Source organism: Lepidochelys kempii, chromosome 2 (assembly GCF_965140265.1).
Source record: "Lepidochelys kempii isolate rLepKem1 chromosome 2, rLepKem1.hap2, whole genome shotgun sequence".
In the NCBI taxonomy this organism is placed as follows: Eukaryota; Metazoa; Chordata; order Testudines; family Cheloniidae; genus Lepidochelys; species Lepidochelys kempii.
This window is the reverse complement of record NC_133257.1, coordinates 114503460-114523121: the sequence shown is the minus strand read 5'-3', so window position 1 is coordinate 114523121 and position 19662 is coordinate 114503460. Positions and strand designations below refer to the sequence as shown.

General features: G+C 41.2%; 1 protein-coding gene across 1 annotated transcript in view; it reads right to left on the bottom strand.

Moving 5' to 3' along the window:
- Nucleotides 1–19662, bottom strand: part of NEDD9 (neural precursor cell expressed, developmentally down-regulated 9) — a 48681-nt gene that overhangs the window by 7046 nt on the left and 21973 nt on the right. Inside the window, exons 2-4 of the mRNA XM_073332057.1 lie at nucleotides 18083–18529; nucleotides 2982–3083; nucleotides 408–509 (exon numbers count right to left, since the gene is read on the bottom strand). Coding sequence (XP_073188158.1) covers nucleotides 408–509; nucleotides 2982–3083; nucleotides 18083–18529 — 651 coding nt within the window. The remainder of the gene's footprint in view (nucleotides 1–407; nucleotides 510–2981; nucleotides 3084–18082; nucleotides 18530–19662) is intronic.

Sequence of the window (19662 nt, the reverse complement as noted above, 5' to 3'; positions counted from 1 at the left end):
GGGAGAAGGTAGGGAATCCTTGCCTCGGTGAAGTCAATGGAAGATTTGCCACTGACTTCAATGGGGCCAGACTTTCACCCTGGATTTCAAGAAGTCAGAGTTTTCTTACTAATTAAAAAATGTTCATTTCCATCAAAATGAACATGAAATCTTTTATAAGCGGGGGGTGGGGGGTGGGGGGTGGGGGATCTCCTAAATGTAGCTTTAGCTCTAATTTATAGTTACCCTACATGAGGTGAGTAATTATGTTACAAAGTTTTAATGAATGTGCAAAAAGCCTGAGGGACTGTTTAAAGTACCTGAATTCAATACCCTTATTCAGTGTCATATGCACTTTTATGTCTAAACACGTCTTCCATCTGACATGAAAAAGCATGTATTATCTACTGAAATTGCATCAGACTTACCCCTTTTATAGGAGGTATATCATACACCCCTTGACCTCTTGCCTCTCCCATTGGGACTGGATGCACAGGCCCCTTAACTGATGCAGGGGGAACGTCATATATCTGAAGAGAGAATAAACCTGTTACAGAAAATGGAGCCATCCCATGATAGCTGTGATTTCAGATGATTTCTCTCATATTTTATTTATTTTGAAATAGAAGGAAGAAGAGGAGCAGGGTTTTAGCTTTTGTGTATGTGGAGGCTTGCAGGGTGGGTACTGAGAGACAAATATGCTTGTGATAGCTCCCTTTAGTAGGATTGTGTAGACTGTGGGCTGGACAGATGAAGTTTCTGAATGGAAACACTTCATTTGAATTCCAGTCACAAAGTTAAATCAAGATCTGCACATAGGATCCCTTCATCCCCTCCTTATTTACAGATGCAGAGAGGACTGAATCATGACAGAGCTCTACTGGGGTGGAGACAGAAGAAGAGATTGCCACAACAGCAGGTACACTTCACAAGATTTGATACATGCAGTGTGGGAGGTGGTGGGGGGCACAGGGACCCAGGATCACCTTTTTTTGAGGTAGGTGTACTGGGAAATCTGTAAGGGTGCTCAGTATACACTGCCAGCTGTCCAGCGTTAGGGGCTCAAGATCATTCCTGATATCCTGGGTTTTTGTATCTCCAAGATAGTGTTGGGGATAACCGCTCTCTGTGGCAGCATTGTCACTCATTCCCCAAACCTTTGAGACTTAATGCTTGACCTTGTCAGCATTATGTATCCGTTGCCCCCCTTGGTGATGTGGGCCACCCTACTGAGAAGATTGCAGAGACCAGACCTTTTAAGTGTACTACATGGTGTGATAGGTCGTGCACTAGAGAGGATTCTGCCTCCCTGTCCTGCTGCACTGCATTCTCAGGTGATGCACTGCAAGGACAGGCAGCAGCAGCAAGGGATGGAGAAAGGAAAAGGAGACTCTCTTTTGGCAGCTCTCAGGCTCCTACTCTTCTCTGCTCCTCATCTCTGATGAGCAGGCAAGTGGTCTCAGAGAAGAAGCGAGCCAAGGAACTAACAAGCTTTTTGGGGTGGGGAGGGATGAATAGGGAGTGACCAGACTGCCCCCCCTCCCGCTATTTAAAGAAGGGCTGGGGAGCAAGAAGTGTGTCAGGCCCTGACCTGTTGGGTTCTTCAAGGGGAGGCGGCACTACTTGCTGTGAGAAGTGTACTGGTCCAGCTCGCCCCCTCCAACTTCCCCCTTCCTCGAGTAGAAAACAATGTTTCATCTCTTGGGCTTGCTTTCTCTGCTTGTTAGAGAGGAGCATGGCTCCGGGCTATCAATGCAACAAGGACCTCTGTGGGGGCAGGGCAGGAGCAATGGAATATTGCAGAGTGGTAGGAGTGGCCTGAATTAATCTTTTTAGGGACAGCTGGTGTTATGTTAATTGAATTGGAGGAGGAGTGGAGCAGAGTCCTGGGCCTGAATTCATTTTTATGGGGCATCCAGAATTAATGTTATCAGGAGAACCCTAATCAGGAACCACTCCTTTCCCTCCAAATCTCCCTCCCACTTGCGTGGGTGGACTCCACTTCTCACGCCAAACTCCCACGTCTTCAAGCCGCCTGAGTTATAATCTCACAAAACCTGTTTATGTAATGCATACAATGAGGAAACATACTTAAAATCAAACAATGTAATCTGTCCATTATGGCATGGTGATTGTTCCATGTTTTGGTCATTTGTGACTCTGGTGCCTTGGCAGTTTTGAATGTTGAGGGGTATGCCAGGGGCATCTGCTGAGGGGGAGCTTTAGTTTCACATTTCCTGCAGGAGCTGTGTTGTTAAGGGGCCCTGGTGAACAGCCAAAGTGCATAGTTCCTGGGTCTCTATATCCTGGAAATTCATAGGCTTTGGGGGCCAACTTCCCTAGTTGTTCACAGGAGTAGGGGCACAATCCAGTGTCAGGAAAATAAGCTAGCGGACATTTGGTAAGAACAACCTCCTACATGGAAGTAGCTAGTACAGGAGACAACTGTGCCCTTACTAAGTAAACTAGTGCCACCTGTGCAATACCAGAAGAAGAAAACACTTCCTTTGGGAACATATTTCTTCTGTTTGGGTATTTTGTTTGACCAAAATAATGCATCGCATCCCTTGGCAAGTAAATGTGAATTTGATGTTTGTGTACTGCCAGATCTTAACATCAAATGCATTTTGTGCACAATGACACGGAAAAGGCCATCTCGTTGGAGGCAGCACCGCTGTAGCACATCTGGTGAAGACCCTCTATGCAGACAGGAGAGAGCTCTCCAGTCGGTGTAGTTACTCCACCTCCACGAGCATCTCCCGACAACACAGCGCTGTCCACAACGGTGCTTAGGGCGATGTAACTTGAGTCATTCAGAGGGGTGGCTTTTTTACACCCCTGAATAATATGTTATTTTGACATAAGCAGTAGTGCAGGCCTGCCCTAATTGAAAAATATTTTCACTTTGGAATGACATAATGTCTCCTGTACTTCAACTGCAGATAGAATGGAAAGACTTTTTGGAGCTTTTCAATGCCGCTGACAGTTTTATTGGTACATACCCCTTGGGAAGGACGAACTGGAGGGATATCGTAGGTATCTTTCTGGTATTTGGAAGGGAACTCATAAACATAACCTTGTCCTGTCCTGACTGGAGTTACTACCTGTGGGTTAAAAGAGAAGGAGATGAAAACAAAATTACTTGAGGCATTTAGCATGTTCTGTCTGTAATTGGATATGCTTCTCTACACAAACATTCCAGTGTTATTAACTTCTACACTTTTTATCTGGCGATTTTATTAATGAAAGTCCCTACAGACGTCTGATGTTTTTTTAAAAGTGTATTACAAAACTATACTTATTGGTTACAATGAAACCATTATTTCTTCCTTGAGCAGCTCTGCCACTGGTATAAAATATTCCTGCAGTAGTTATTTACTAAGGAGTTGAGTAACCTTGACTGGTGCTCAATTCCTTGCTGGATCAGGCTCTATGATCCTAATCTTTGGCCTCAGAGATACTTAGGTACCAACTGATTACAATGGGAGTTAGGTGCCTAAATACCTTTGAGGATCTGGGCCTAAAATCCTAATCTTTCAACCTTTACTAATGTGTCCCAGTGACTTCAGTAGGACTACTTGTGTGAGCAAGTCCTAAACAATGGAGCAATTGTTGTGGCTTTGAAGCTCCTTTAAATGGAAGATGCTAAAGCAGGAAATTTACTCTTGGGGCTTAAGCATAATTAGTCCACATTAGCAGCTAACAGACTGGAAAATTTAAGCTGTTCTTGAACTACACTATGTGACAAAACCGTCTCTGTGATGGTGAGAATTGACATTGCTCGTGTTTTCAAAACCATAAACTGCCCACACTTACTTCAAATAAAATGTGGTTAAAAATAAATACATTACATCTGGGACAACCATCTGCATGGCAAGAGTTCAGTATAATTTGGTTTAAAAGAAATGTTGTTACATAACCCCCTGAAAAACAGTGTTTATAGTGGAAATAGTGATCTACTCTAAATTCTGTCCAATTTAGCTCCAGTAAAGAAATATACAGTGTAGAACAAAGACATACAATGACAGAATGTCATAGGATTGTACAAGAAATGGTTTCAGGTTCAGCTGAGGAGAATTGTGAACAAGGGTGACTTAATTTTCCTTGTAAAAGTAAGCAAGCTATTAAACAGAGTTCCTGAGCACACTGCTGGTAACGATCACACAACACTTTTTACAGGAGTAAGTCCCAGTGGCCTAGCCAAATTCCACCGTGAGTTTTGCCTAACTAAGGATTGCAGGACTGAGTCCCTGATGTTTACACTCTGCATATCTCTATTCTCCCTGCAAATTCAATGGAATACACTGTTCTTCTTCACTTCCCGTCCTATGTGTTTTGTGGCATTTGCCTCTGCACTGTTAAACAGCTGCTGAATTCCTCCACAGAGGTGGCTGATGTCATTCCTGAATAGTCTGAGCCGGATTCAACCTTGAATCAATCTTGAATCAACCTTGAATCAACCTTCCTTGGTTGATGCAAGGAAGTTAAGATGCCCTGGGAGGGTAGAGGAGTCGCATTCACTTCTGGGGGATGGTAAATGCTACTTTCATAGTTGCCCTACCCTTGGGTTTCTGCCAGAGGATGGGGGAAGGCTCAAACAGTTTAAATTTCCACTGGAGGCTCTGATTTCCACTAGGATGCCAGGCTGGCATTTAATAGAGATAAAATTAGTAGGTTCTCTAGAAATTAATCTAAAACTTATAGAATTTAATAGAGGACGACCTCTTTCCTATAGAATTCTATATCAGGATTAGAATTCTCCATTAAATTTTATCGGATGATTAAACGCAAAACCTATGAGAACGTTATCATTTGCCATTAAATTCTACAGGACTTTTTCGTAAGAGATCACCTTGGTCATTACCCATCCCTGGCCACTGTTACACACTTCTGGGGCTGTGTTGTCTGCCTGTGGACTCCCTGGGGGAGTAGGGTAGGGGGAATAGCAATCTACCCTTTCTCCATGCAGTCTTTCTGCCATCAGGGGACGGTGAAGCAGATCCTGGAGTGAGTCTGGCCAATATATATAGTTTGCAAAGTGCTTTGGGATCCTTCAGGGCGAAAGGCATGATATGAATGTAAGGCATTATTAGCTTACTTTTACTAGACTGGCAGATGCTGTGTAGAATTCCAAGTGTGGCACCAAACACCAGTCAAAGACAGGAATTAATGTAAAGCAAACACAATGAACCTCACCTGGCCCACTAACAGGTTTCCATAGTAATGCTGAGCACCATAGTGTAAGAGAAATGCCTTGGAATCAAAGGACTCACTTTTAAGCATGTTTACTCAGTGTCCCTTCCAGGGGTTTCTAAATTGTAGTGACTATTTTGCATCAATAATAAGCCCCCAGGGTTTTATAGATGATCCTCCAGTAGAGAAGACATTGCAAATTAGAAACAAAAGGTTGCTCTCTGGGTAGCCATCATCTTTAATCCTTTCTCTAATGTGAAAACTCTGACATCAAGCTGCTTACTAGATTATAGGGGAAATGCTCAGCCGCAGGGTTGAAGAATTGTAGTGCTCTGGAACTCAGCCAGAGATACCAGTGCAGCCCTGGAGGTGGGTGGCGAGTGATTGCTAAATTGTTGAAATTCAAAGTTTCTTAATTCTTAACTGCTGTTTTACAGTAAAGGGCACTGGGAGTCAGCCATAGAGCAGCCAAATTGTACTTGAAAGTAGGCACGCTAGATTTCCAATGCTGCTAGTCCTCCATCAATAGACTTCATTGACATCAGTGTCAGTTTCAGGCACTGAGGGCTTGCAAGATCGAGCCCTAAACCGCATCATTTTGGATTTTATGTGCGGCTATTAACAAACAAAAGTCTGTTGTTGTTAACAGCATTTTATGTGCTTGAAATTATATGCCTGAATGGCAATGTATCAATTTAAACGACATCCCAACCCTCTCTAGGATGATGTATACATAGAACAAAAGCTGTATTCTATCTCCAAACATTTATAGGAGAAACATACCCTCAGAACCATGATCTCTGTCATGCAGTAGAATCTTGTACATCCAATTATTCTTTTACAGCACACCACAGAGTTCTCCCCACATCTCTCAGAAAAAGCTGTAATAGTTGACTACTGTTAACAAGGCCTTAAATTAATTTAAATGCCTGCTCTTTTTACCCCATGTACTGCTGTACAAAACTAATATATTATGCTGTATAATCCTTAGTAACTAAAACCATACTAGACTTGTCAAAATGAACTAAGCCAAATCCATATTGTGATGCAGTATCCTTTTTATTGTGTGTGTTTGCCCCCTTGCTGTTTCACAAATTCAGATAATCTGCAATTGGGGAATGGGAGGAGGAGGGAAATAAGGTCTCTCAAAAGTGATTAGTGCTTGATTTTCTGAGGGGGGTGGATGCTCAGCACTTTGAGAAAATCAGACCCTTATACAGTGGTGAATCTGGACTAAATGAAGGCACCAAAATCACAAGTCACTTTTAAAAACCTTGGCCTAAATTGTTTAATCTTTACTTTTTAAAAGCCAAAATAGTACTTTGTAATTTAATGTTAAAGACCTCAGAAGAAAGGCAATGTCAGGATAAGAAAAACTTTCCTCTCTTATTTCCCCTCTGGTATGGGTAGTGGCCCTTTCTGGTGTTTAGGAATTTACTTCCTGACAAATGTCAATGAACTCTAGGTTGTCGTTCTTTCTCTTTTTTTCTAAAGAATGCCTGCGGTCATCTGGCTTTGAAAAATCCTGCCTTTCAAACCCGCAATTTTCCTTGTTTACGCATTAAAAGAAACAGATGGTGAGCCCACAAACTATCTATCCCAACATTCTGAAAACATTGCAACCATTTTAATCCATGCAGAGCAACTAACAGGGACCAGCTTTGGCTCTGGTAAAACATGTAGTGAGCATACAGCAAACTCGCAGCATTAAGAACAAAGACAATTGAGCTGAAAGTTTGTTCTGTTCTTGCTGAGGGCCATGCTCCTCCAAAAGCAATTGCTTGGGCCTTTTGCATGCCAGTTGTGTGTTCTTCAACCAGAAAAAAGAGCTGAATATGCATGTACTTTGTAAAGTACCCAGTTCTGTGGTGCATTAAATCCATTTTCCTTACACATAAGGGAAAAGCCTTTCCACTGTCTTTCCAGCATTAAATACTCAGCATTAAAATGGAAGGAAAATTGCCTTAATGTTCCTAAATTAGATACAAACAGGCGGATTTTCATGATTCCTGCAGATGGAGGTGGCTTTTAAAGTGCAGCTGATTTTTCGTGGAAAATGTTATAAGCCACTGGGCCAAATTTTATTCTCCATTTCACTAGCGTAAAACTAGAGTAATTCCACTCATGCCAATGGAACTACTTTGGATATACACTGCCCTGACTGAGAGCAGAATTGGGTTTATTTCCTTAGCACTTCCGCATTATTTCAGTGCTTTACAATGGTGGGTACGTCTCTTTGTCCTGCTTTACCAGTGAGGAATCTGAAGCACGGGCATGTTAAGTGACTTGACCAAAGTCACACAGAGAGCAGAGCTAAAAATAAAGCATAGGTGTCCTAATTCCCACTCTCAGGCCTTTACCACAGACCCTACGGACTCCTACAGTTTGGTGTTAAAGTGGCAATTCAGCACATACGGGTTAGGGGTAACAGTCTTGATTAAAAAATATTATAAAAGGACATTTGCATTCTTTTCTGAAGGGCTAACTTCACAATGCTTATTGATGCTAGTGAGAGTAGTACACCCCCTTTCAGTCAGGTTAATCTGTGCCTGCTGCTAATTCCCTCCTCCTCTTCCCTGGCCCAATCTTGTTTCTATTGAAATCAGCTGGAATTTACCATTGGCATGGCCTCACTATGGAGCAAAGACACAGGCTGAAGAGGAAGAGCCTGACAGTTGTATGAGAAACTGGGAAAGTCTAAGCTTTGAGGCAGGAAAGATGGCTTTAAAAAGTAAGTAAATGAAAGAAAACACATAGCTGCCTGTGTGGTAAAGTGCTTTTGTAAATGTGTTCAGAGCAAAAACTGCAGTTGCTCATACAGTGCTTCCCAGGCTCCTGGAAGGTTACATAACAGCCTGGCCAACTTTTGTTTTGCAAAGAGAAGCAAACAATCAAAGAGAATATGGGGAAATTACATGAGAAAGGGAATTTGAAATGAAAGGGTCTCCTCACTATCTTTAACTGATTCTGGGCCTCTGAAGGAAAGAATGACAGTAGTCATCAGGAAAATCCACCGCACTCCATACAGACAGAGGGAAGTGCATCTACATAACTATTTTCTTCTGGGAACTGGTGGCTCATTTGAGCAGCAAGAACATGTGTTAGAAACTGGTGTCTGAAGACAATAGGAGTACAGAAAGAATCTTGCTAATTACATTCACTTGTTTTTAAAAATTAACCTAGTGTTTACTCCCTGCAAGTTTTCATAGCAAAACAGTGTAGCCAGATCTCAAATCACTAACTGACATTTACCCTCTACTAAGCGGTATTCCCTGTCACAATAAATGAACAAAAGTACATATTATGAAGCAGTAACCTGATTTTTTTTTAACTGCTTACTTATTAATAATCTACAGTGGGTCTCCCAGCCTTAGTGACAATCCACTGAAGTTTAGATATATTAGAGCAGGGGTGGGCAAACTGTGGCCCTTTAGACGTTTTAATCCAGCCCTCGAGCTCCAGCTGGGGAGTGGGATCCGGGGCTTGCCCTGCTCATCACATGATGTGACTCCGTGGAGCTCCTGGAAGCAGCAGCATGTCGCCCCCCCCCCCCCCGACTCCTATGCAGAGGCACGGACAGACAGCTCTGCATGCTGCCCCGCCCCCAAGGGCTGCCTCTGCAGCTCCTATTGGCTGGGAACCATGGCCAATGGGAGCTGCAAGGGCGGTGCCTGCGGATGGGGCAGTGTGCAGAGCTATCTGGCCATGCCTCTGCGTAGGAGTCAGAGGGGGGACATGCTGCTGCTTCTGGGAACTGCTTAAGGTAAGCGTCATCTGGAGCCTGCACCCCGACCCCCTCCTGCACCCCAACCCCCTGCCCCAGCCCTGATCCCCTCCTGCCCTCTGACCCCCTTGGTCCCAGCCTGGAGCACCCTCCTGCACCCCCAACCCCACATCCCCAGCCCCACCCCAGAGCCCGCATCCCCCCCACACCCTCCCCAACCCCCTGCCACAGCCCAGAGCCCCCTCCCACACCCTGAACTCCTCATTTCTGGCCCCACCCCAGAGCCCGCACTCCCCAGCCAGAGCCCTCACCTCCTCCCACACCCCAACCCCCAATTTCGTGAGCATTCATGGCCCGCCACACAATTTCCATACCTAGATGTGGCCCTCGGGCCAAAGAGTTTGCCCACCCCTATACTAGAATTACTCTTACTTGACTATCAGGCTCCTTTCATGAGTTAGGGTAAACCACATTGTTATAAACATACAGCATGTTTTTAAAAGCCATTTTTAAGTAAAGTTTTAACCTAATCTAATTTTTAATCCAGGTTCACTAACTGGCAGATGGTGTGGTTTGCCATAAAATGCTTAATCATAGTATCCTCAGCAGAGAGAATAGTTGCTTAATGGGCATGGAAACTGAGCTACCCCTAAATGAAGTCCCTTCAAGCAAAGGCTGAGTCATACTGACAGGGTAGCATGGGGTAAGCGTGCATAACAGTTTCTTGTACTGTACCTTGTTTGTGGCTAAGGCTAGGACATGGATATATAGTGCTATCAACTCAACACCTACTGTAAGGAAAGATTAAATGAACAAAAGCATTTTCCTCTTGGGTGGAGGGAGATATATGCTTCATTGTTTGATGGAAAATTGAGAAGAATGTGAGATTCTATAATCTATAGCTCTAATTTTTTTAGGTTCTCACATGAATTTTCTTAGAAATAGGCTTCAGAGGGCAAGATATCAGTAAAGATGTGACAAATGCTGCTCCTACCTAGAACTGTTTTATTTCATGTTACTACATGCATCCTAATTAACTCCTACTTACTTTTCTCCCATCATTTGTCGACCTGCTCTGCTTAGGTGCCAATCTTACAAAGACTTATGTATGTACTTTAACGCTATGCACTGTAAATTCTAATTACATTAATTCACAGTGCATGAAGTCACGCATGTGTTTACATTTCTGTAGGATTGGGAGCTTAAACTGTAAGCTTTTTAGGGCAGGGACTGTCTTACTATGGGTCTGTCAAGTGCTTAGTACAATGGGGACCAATCTTAATTGGGGCATCTGTGCTATCATAATAAAAATAGAAGTATTTTTTTAAATCAGTGTTGATCTTTGTCTTTTTTGAGCCAGCTTGACACGTTTTAAGCTGTGAGGCTGTAAAATATAAAGCAGGAGTTGTGCAACTTGTTTTGAATATGCAGGAGAAGAGAGAAAGAAGGAAATAATGCAGAGACCTTGATTCAAACCAGAGAAGAGGGGTGATATGGAGGGGAGAGGGTGAAATGCACCAGATTGCACTAAATAACTAGTATTTAAGAGCAGAAAAAACTTCTCAGAAGAGGAAACTCATCCAATACTCTTTACATAGGCTTTATCCCCTCTCTCTGTGAAAATTCATCATTTCAGACTGAGTGACCTCATGATTTCTTATGTCAGTGTACTCCCACAACCACTAAGGGTCTGATGCAGCACAACATTTGTGACATGACAGGTCATGCACCCTGGAGTACTTGAAGTGAATGATTTGTGCATGGGTAGAAGGTCTGGTGGATAAATCTCATTCATAATGCTTTGGGCTCATCTGTCACTGGGAAAATATACTCTTGTGCTAAAGAACAAATAGTCCCTCAAGCAGCCTGTGGCTTAAATTCTGTTTGGATTTAGCTGATAAAGATAAAACTGATAAAGTTTTAGCTAATGATGGACAAAACTCAGTACCTCAATATTATGGTGACTGGCCCACTACAAATATTTAAAATAGGACTTTTCTAACATGGGAAGACTAAATTGTCTAATGAAAGACAAAACAAGAGACTATAGAGGCATAATTTGTTGAATGCAAAACATTTTTACTGTTGATAATTATATTACTAGAAATTTTGTTGGAATATGTGGTTCTGTTGAAATCAAAATGCTCTGTGAAACTGAATCATGTTAGCCAAGATTTTGTTGTGAAAGAAATTCCACCAGTGTCATAACATCCGATTTTGATATTTCTGGAATGAGTTTTCATTTTGAAATGATCTTTCATTTAGAATTTTTTAAATTTTGCATTATATAATTCAAAATTTTACAAGTTTTTAAATCTAAAGGCAATGTTTTGATCAACCTGAAGCAAGCAAACAAACATTTAGAATCTTTCTTTGAGGAGAATTACAAAATTTTCAGTTTTTGCTTATTTAGAATGAAGCCGAATACTGAAATCCCTCGCAAAATGGAACTTCCATCCTCTATACTGCTCTAGATGTTCAAAGGAAGAGGGTTTTTTAAATTATGTATTATTTATAAGAGGAGGTTCAGAAAGTGAAAAAAGATGGTTCCACAAAAGCATTGCTAATGGCCACTGTGAGGCACAAGAAAGAAATGAGTCACAGAGCTATTTACGTTGGGAGCAGTATTGCTCTAAGAATGGGTCAAACAATAACTTGTAGCTAAGAGAACCTCAATGCAGTTTGGACAACAGGAAGTTCTTTGGCTCGCCACAGAGATCTGCTGCTTTGAAAAAGGATCCTGATTCCAGTTTGCATACATTTCTCAGGGCTGTTCTACACAGTTTTGTACCAATTTAACGAAGGTTACTTACCATAAATTTATCAAAATAAGCTAGATCTATGTAATAAGCTGTACAGATATAGCACATTTATACCCATATGACTGCATTCACACTAGGGGATTGTAAAAATTTAACAACCCCTCATGGAAAAAATATCAAGTTTTTTCTAGACTTGCTTCTGTCCCATGAAAGTGTTTGCCACCCAAAACCCCAGTATATTAGTTGGTAGCAAGAAATATTTTAGCCAGATCACTTAGGGACACTGTCAAGATAAAAATCACAAAAAGATCCAAAGCTTACTGAAGTTAACGGTCAGACTCCATTGACTTCAGTGGGATTTGAATTATCCCCTTACAGTGTAAGGAAACAAATCCTGATAAGTGACGCTTAATGCATTAATAAAAATGAATCTTAAAATATATCATGCTGATTTCCTTACGCTACCCCCTATTTTTTTCCAGTTTGGACTGTGAAACAAGTAGAGCTGTCTGAAGAACTGGAAATTGCCTTTCACAGGGGATTTCATTTTTAAAAAAATTTTTTTTCATTATGATTAGGAACGAAACCTGAAAATTTTGAAATTCTCCACAAGGAAATTTTAAAAAGCCATCAGTTTAGATCTATTTGACTTTTTTTACATTTTATATTCTAATACATAATAAACATTGTCATTTTGGAAAAGGAAAACTCAAAATGTTTCGTTCCACAAATGTTGAAACAAGATGTTCTGACATTATTGGAACTTCCCCCTTTTTTCTCCAAAACGAAATTTTGTTGAAATCAGCATGATTTCAGAAAGTGTTTAGATTTCAACAGAACTGAATTCTCTAATGGAAAACTATTCCCTCAAAGTTTTTTTTTTTCTTTTTCAACCCCCTTTAGAAATTGGACATGTTCCTTTTGATTAGATTCACTTTCTGTTTAAAGTCAACTCCTCCTTCTGGTTCTCATGAACTAGACCATTGTTGTTTCCACTGCTGGGTTTCTTTCAGGGGAATATTTAAATCTTCCAAATCTAACAAAACTTTCTTTTTGAAACTAATGACCTGATTCTGTGGGCAGAGTCTGGTGCTCATTTAGAGCCCACCAGTGTGGATCAGATTGTTGGTTCTTTTTATGTAACCAGGAGAAAAAATATGCCCTGTGTTTTCCAAATAGACCTGATTGAGAAGAGCCCTATACCTACTGAGAGGTTGTGAGTAATGTTGAGCTCATCTATTTACTCACACAGCAAAGGTTGAGTAAAATGTGGGCTTTGCCTTACAATGCGTCTTTACAAGTTAAATCAGTGACTAACTCCTAACTACATCTTATTTCAGCTTGTGGGTGCGGGTTTCTTCACTCTAAAACACCACGGAGGCTAGATTAACTGCTGATAATTTCACATGCTTTATATCTGTAAATTACTGTTCTATTACTCATGTCATACGGGAAGTTATAATAAAACACCCAAACATAGTGAAAGGTTGCATGCTTTCCTTGTTTTAAATATATAAACAGTTGCATTAAATTGGAAGGAATCATTCTTTCAGCACATTATATGAAACAGAGCACTGACTGTTGAGGCTAATGTTTCAATTCATGCTGTACTCTGCAGTTTTGCTGTATATTTAACACTAAACCAACATTTTGTTACGAAGGTTACAAATCCCCAAAGTAGAATTTGCAACATGAAAGTGAAAGAAACAGAGACTAATTTTATTGTTTTGAGTCATTTAAATCAATCATATCACAGGAAACTGTGGTATTTTTGAAAGAGGATAAATTTGTATGTTGTCTGAATAGAAATATTTGTTGTTTGATTACAAAACTCAGTACAAATGCTTTTTCTTTCCTTTAGATATTAAAATATCCTGGCACAATAAATGCTGTTTTCTTACCATGCTCAAAGTGTGACTCTTTACAGAATGTGAAACAAATAAGCAACCAAAAAATAACGGGGAGGGAGAATATTTCTGGAACAAACGTCATCTGCTGTTTGTTTCCTCCCAAATAAGACAGTAGTTGTTTAACTGGGAGGGGAAACGTCAGAACGTGGCTGAACTGGTGAACTGTCCTGCACTGCTGAAGTCTGGGCCAAAGCTGTCAGGGTGGTGCTGCTGCTGAGGAAATGAGTCTATGAGAAAGTAGAAGCAACTAGCAGCAACTGTTAGACAAATACAAGTCCCTCAGGGGAGGCCTGTTTCCCTCAGTCCTTGTTTACCTAAAAAAACAAGTGAAGGCAAGGGCAAGGAACATGGCAGAGTGGGGTAGCAATGATTCTGTTTCACTATATGGGCTTGTCTGCTCTTGAATTTTACCAAAATAGCTATTCTGCAATAATTATTTTGGAATTAGCCCCTAGGTGTACACTCTTATTCTGGAACAAGAGTGCCTTTTTCTGTTTTAGCTTAGTCCATGGTAGAAACGTTGATATATCTAAATTCTGAAAAATTTCAACTAGAAAATGCTGAAATGTTTTGTTTTGGGATGGGTCAACATCCACTTGTGTCACTGCAGTGCCTCATGGAAGTTGTCATTCTGGGTCCCTCATGGCCCCATTCTCTCCTATAGGTCCTGCTCCCTGGCTGGATGACATCTAGGATGCATCACAGTCCCCCTGTGCCTGAGCTGCTATGGTTCATCATAGTCCCATATTTTGTCTTCTGTTGAATTTTCTGAGAGAAAATTCTGCTGACATCTCTCTTTTCTTGTGAAAAACTTTGATTTTGATGAAACTCCATTTTCCAATGGGAAAACATTTCATTAGAAATTTTTTGACTGGCCTTTCTTCCAAGACAGTGGGCACTTCCATAAATCAATGAGAAAAAGTGAGGGGGTTTTTTGCCATTGTTTTAGTGCTCAGAGCTGTTACTAATCTGGGATTGACTATACCTACTGTACACATAACATATACTTCTATAACACATTCCAGCTGATGATATCAAAGGAATTTTCAAACAATGAATGTAGCTTCAATTCACCCCTGCATATTTTACAGATGAGGTAGCTGAGATACCGAGAAGTTGCCCAAGATTACACAGAAGTCTCTGGCAGGGGATAGAACCCAGGTTTCCTGACTGCCAGACTACTGTCCCTTTACAACAAGACTCTCCTATCTTTTTGAGAGCATGAAGGGAGAGCACGGATAGAAGGAAACTTGTAAAAGAAGGCTTTTTATTCTTATTCCTTGGATACTTGTTACACTTACGAGCATGAAAATTTTGTTATAAACCACCACTCAGCCAGAAATCCTCAATGAGGGATCTTCTAAGCCATCCCTCATTGTCTTAGGCAATTTAAGGCCATTTGTAAAAGGTGGTATTTTCATTTTATGAGAGGAGCTGATACAGCTACGTTCTAAACAATTTAAGCATTCCAGAATTGTTACCTCACCACAATTTCCTGCCTTCGGGTTTCTTTTTGATTTGATTTGCAATTCCTGCCAGCAAGACATATTACCTAAGTGAGGGTTTATCTGTTTACATCATTGCTGCTGCTGATTTTCTATGACTTAAGGATAGGCTATTCCTGCCTGATAAGAGCTTCCAAGTTGTGTGTGTAAAATTGTGTGTGGAGGCCAAACACCATTTTTGGTCAGAGGAAAATAGGTAATTGTGTACAAAAAGGGTATAAGTGTAAATGTTGCTGCTGCTTAGAAGGCTCCTTTGAGTATGGTTGTCTCTAGCTATTATTTTGGGCAGGGAGAAGGTTTACATATATGTAGAGTGCATAATAATATAGTTCTTTGAGAGGCGAATATCTTTCAATTCAGTAGCATCGCCAAGACCCACAACACACTGACAAGCAGAGACTCTGTTAACAAAAGCAGGCACAGCAGCTTGCTTAGGACAGAAGGGCAGGTGTTGCAAATCTGAGAAAAGATATTCATCATTATAGAAGTCAGAGCAAGGAGCCCTGGGATCAAGTGTTCAAGCTCTCTTTAATACTTACAGACTGTTTTACCGATCCCTTGAGAGTATGGATTTGGGGTGAGGGATTGCTTCATTATTCAGCCAAAGGAATCAAGGGCAAAAAAAAAAGTTCCCTTTTAATTAGGCTTTTCTTTTACAAAGGCTCTGGAATCTTGTTGCTACTGTGCTTTTCTCTTAGTGCAACAGTAGCATAAATAAATTGCAAAACAATATGGAGATTATGAGGAAAGACACATCTTTTATTTATTCCTTCTCCTTCCCCCTTCAGTCCCCGATCCATCTCAGAACCTTTCATATCCAGCAGACTTACAGCTCCCTTTCATCTCAGTGTCATTATTTTGGTCTAGAACATGTCTTGCTCATTTACAGCCAGAGGAAACTTCAGGAACTGGAAATGTGTAATGCTCACTGTCTGCAGCTAATCAAGGGAGGTCACTGATAGTGAGTTTGTCATCCACTGAGTCTGTCATTAATGTGTGATTGGTGAGGAATCAGGGTTGTTGGTTCAAACCTCTATCGTGTCAGGATTAGAATAATCCTTTCCTGAGTAACTGGAGCACAGATAGTCCTACACTGGCTTCCTGTGAAGCCCTGAAGAAGAGTTTCAGTTGTATTCAGTAGCAATAAACCAGCAGATGTGAGTCAGGAGAGGAATGCAGGGCTGAACTGACAGCGGAATCGTTCCTTCCCGGCCAGTGCTAAGCAGGCTGGTAGCATCTATTGCTGGAGATCAAATGCTTTATAAAACATGTTATAGTCTATAAATAGTGGGCGGTTTAGCAATGTATCTTCATGCAGTACAGATGGTCTTTCATAACTTACAAGGGACTAAATTAATCCTGTTATAAGTCAGTCTAAACAAATGGTCTTTATTTTCCTCAGAAAATGACTCAGCCAGAAAAATGCCTATCCAGGCTTTCTAAAATCCAAGTTTAGGCAGGAATTTTAGAGGAAACAGGTGTTTTAGTGCTCTGAGTTTGCATCCCAATAAGAAGTTTGCATTTAACCATTGAACAGACCCAGGATTTTACATACTCATGCTGCAACCGGATATTTGTACAGAATGCCCTATTGATTTCACTGAGTAGCTTTGCACATGGAATGAAAGCATAGTGTGGCCTCAGTTGCTCTAGCTGGTTGTCAGACTAAGATTTAGTTGCTCATCAATTATGTTCTCCAAAGAGGCAATTTATCCAGGCCTCCTTCAACCGCTTTTGAAGGTGCTTACTTACATAGCTTCAGGCAGAGGTCTCTGAATGAGGTTCATTACTACCTAGTCTCAGGGATGGGGGAAGGAGAAATGAGGTGGGATTTCCACTAATAAAACCAGTCTAACTGCCCCAATAAAGATCATATCTCCACCTGTGAAGCAAGCCAGTAGTTTTCAGATGGCAATTTCATCCACCTGCAGATCCTCACACACAAAATGATGCTTTTCTTCCAAAAAAGAATAACTTTGAAAGTCCAAATAAACTTCTCTAGAGCATGAGTTGAAATGATTTCACAACTCTTTGTTGCCTTTTTTGAAAATTTACCTGTTACCAATGAAAACAAAACTATAATAAGTCGAAAGTCTCGGAAGTTTTCCAAAGGCCCAAAATGGAAAAGGCTGAGGCTAGAAAGAAAAACACCTGACCTTCTGGCCAATATAAACTTCAAGATGAAAGTTTAAACTATGGCACCTTCTTGTCCCTCACTTCCTGCTCAAGTCTCCCTCCCTCTTCTGTCTGCTCCAGATTAGTATGCATTTATTTACTGATGGCTGTGCCAGTCAGCGGTTCTATATCATGTGAAACAGAAAGGGTTTTACAACATTGTTCCTCCTCCCACGTTGGGCAGGTTCCCTGTATCATGCATGTACACTGAAGACAACTGCCAAGCTTTATATTTACTTTAGGTTTTATATTAAAGTATCCCTTCTTATCACCATTATCTGGCTTCCAGTTCTTCCAGGTAGGGACATACTGTCACCACTATCAACACTTAATTTTTTTAAATATCATCCTCCATCAAGACAGTGCATCATAAAAACTGGGCATTTTATTTAATTAAACAAGGTAAATATGGCTTGGCTAATACGCAATACACCATACTGCCTAATGAGTTCTAAGCTCCTATGTGCTAACAAAGGCAGTGGGTGGAGTGTTATGGAGCAGACGTGCCTTGGGGATGGGAAGATGCTACCACATCTGTCACCAGCCGCTCCTCTAGGAGCAGGCCCAGAATAGTCTCCCTTTGCTGTGAAGTCTGGTACCCATTATGCACCTGACCTTTCTTCTCCCTGTGCAGCATCTGTTCAAGCAGGAAAGAGGGGGATCTGCAGGGATAAATAGCAGCCTGTTAAGAAGCAAAGTGAGTGGAAGCCCAGCACATCATTCTCACTCATAAATTCTTAAGCCATCAGGCTCAGACTTTGTATTTATTACCCTACTGTTGCATAGTGCACATAACCTGCTTTGAAACAAAGATCTGAAGGTCAAGGCACCCACCTTGCTGTTGAAAGGTGAACCATCAGTACCACCCAAGCTTCTCTGCACAGATGGTGGGACTTGATAAACATCTTGCTCCTGTAGACCATGCCCAGTAGGTACCTGGTAGATGCCCTGATTCAGATGGGAAGGTGGCACCTGGTATACCGGGTCCCAAGTTGAAGCCTGTGAGCTTGGCGTTTGGTAGACTTTCTGTTGGTTATAGGCATGATGCATTGATCTTGAATTGGACACGTCCTGGTTAGACGGACTATCCTGTACTGGGCCTATCAAAAGTTTCACCCGGTTGCCTGGAACAATGCCTTGTCGGCCATGTAAAGAGCAGAGCCACCATCCTTCCAGCCCTTCAGTGTTCTGTTCTATCACTGTCAAAATGTCTCCTTTGCGGAAGGCCAGCTCCTCTGCGCACTCTGGGACATTATCATACAAGGCTCTTGCCATAAGATTCTATAGAGAGACGGGGGGAGGGAAGGGGGAAGAGAAATTGAACAGGAATTAGAATTTCAACAGCACCATTCAGAGCTTAAAGCACATTCAGTTCTGGATGCATCTAGCTTCCTGGGAGGAATAAGAATTGCTTTTAAAAAAGAAGTTAAATAACATGAAAAAGACACAATATGGAATTTCTCTCTCCAAAAAACCAGGTAAAATGCCAAGTTTACATTACAGATATTGATACTGAGAGATTTCCCAGTAATGCTAACAGCCAGGTAGAGATTATCAGAGTATACCGATAACAAAAAAGGCTTTGCATGTATGCTGTTGGCCTGAACACAGAGGAATCCAGGCATTCCTGAGTTTTACTCTCAGCTCAGACACCTATTCCTCCTATTCCACTTATTACTTTGAGCTAGTCATGTCATTCCTCTGCCTTAGTTCTCCCATTTGTATAATAAGGATAGCAACAATACTTGCCTGCCTCACAGAGGTGTACTGATTAACTAAATTACAGTTAGAAAAATTCCTTGCAGGTGAATAGAACTCTAAGTGATATAATTCAGAAGATCAACTGGGAGAATATAATCTGCGGGCCTGAGTTTTTCTGAATGATCAGAGTGGTTACTCTTTACACTTACGAGCATGAGAATTTTGTTATAAACCACCACTCACTGGTGGTGGTTCATATCCAAATCTCCCTTTCCTCATTCTTTCCATAATCTCCTTTGCCATGGAATAACACTTTCAGTCTAATAGAGATAAAATGTCCATTGATAATAATGCCCAAGAACAGCAAAGCAGGGCCCTTAAAGTATATGTTTGTTTTCCTTTGTGTACAATGAATATGCCTATTGAGAGAATGCTGTCTCATCATTATTATTAAACATTTATATTTCTGAAATGTCCAGAGGCCTCAGTTGAGGTTATGGACACATTGCACTAAATGTTGTACAAAACCATATTGTGCTGTCCTTATCCCAAAGACCTTCCATCTAGTTATATAACTTTATTATGCAAGCCTATCCATACATATCTAAAAATATGCTGTCGCCTTTCACAGACCAAACACGCTTTCCCTCTTGCTCTCTCTTTCTGTATGCATGTCTGTCTGTCTGGCACATTCAGTACTGAGTAGTCAGCCA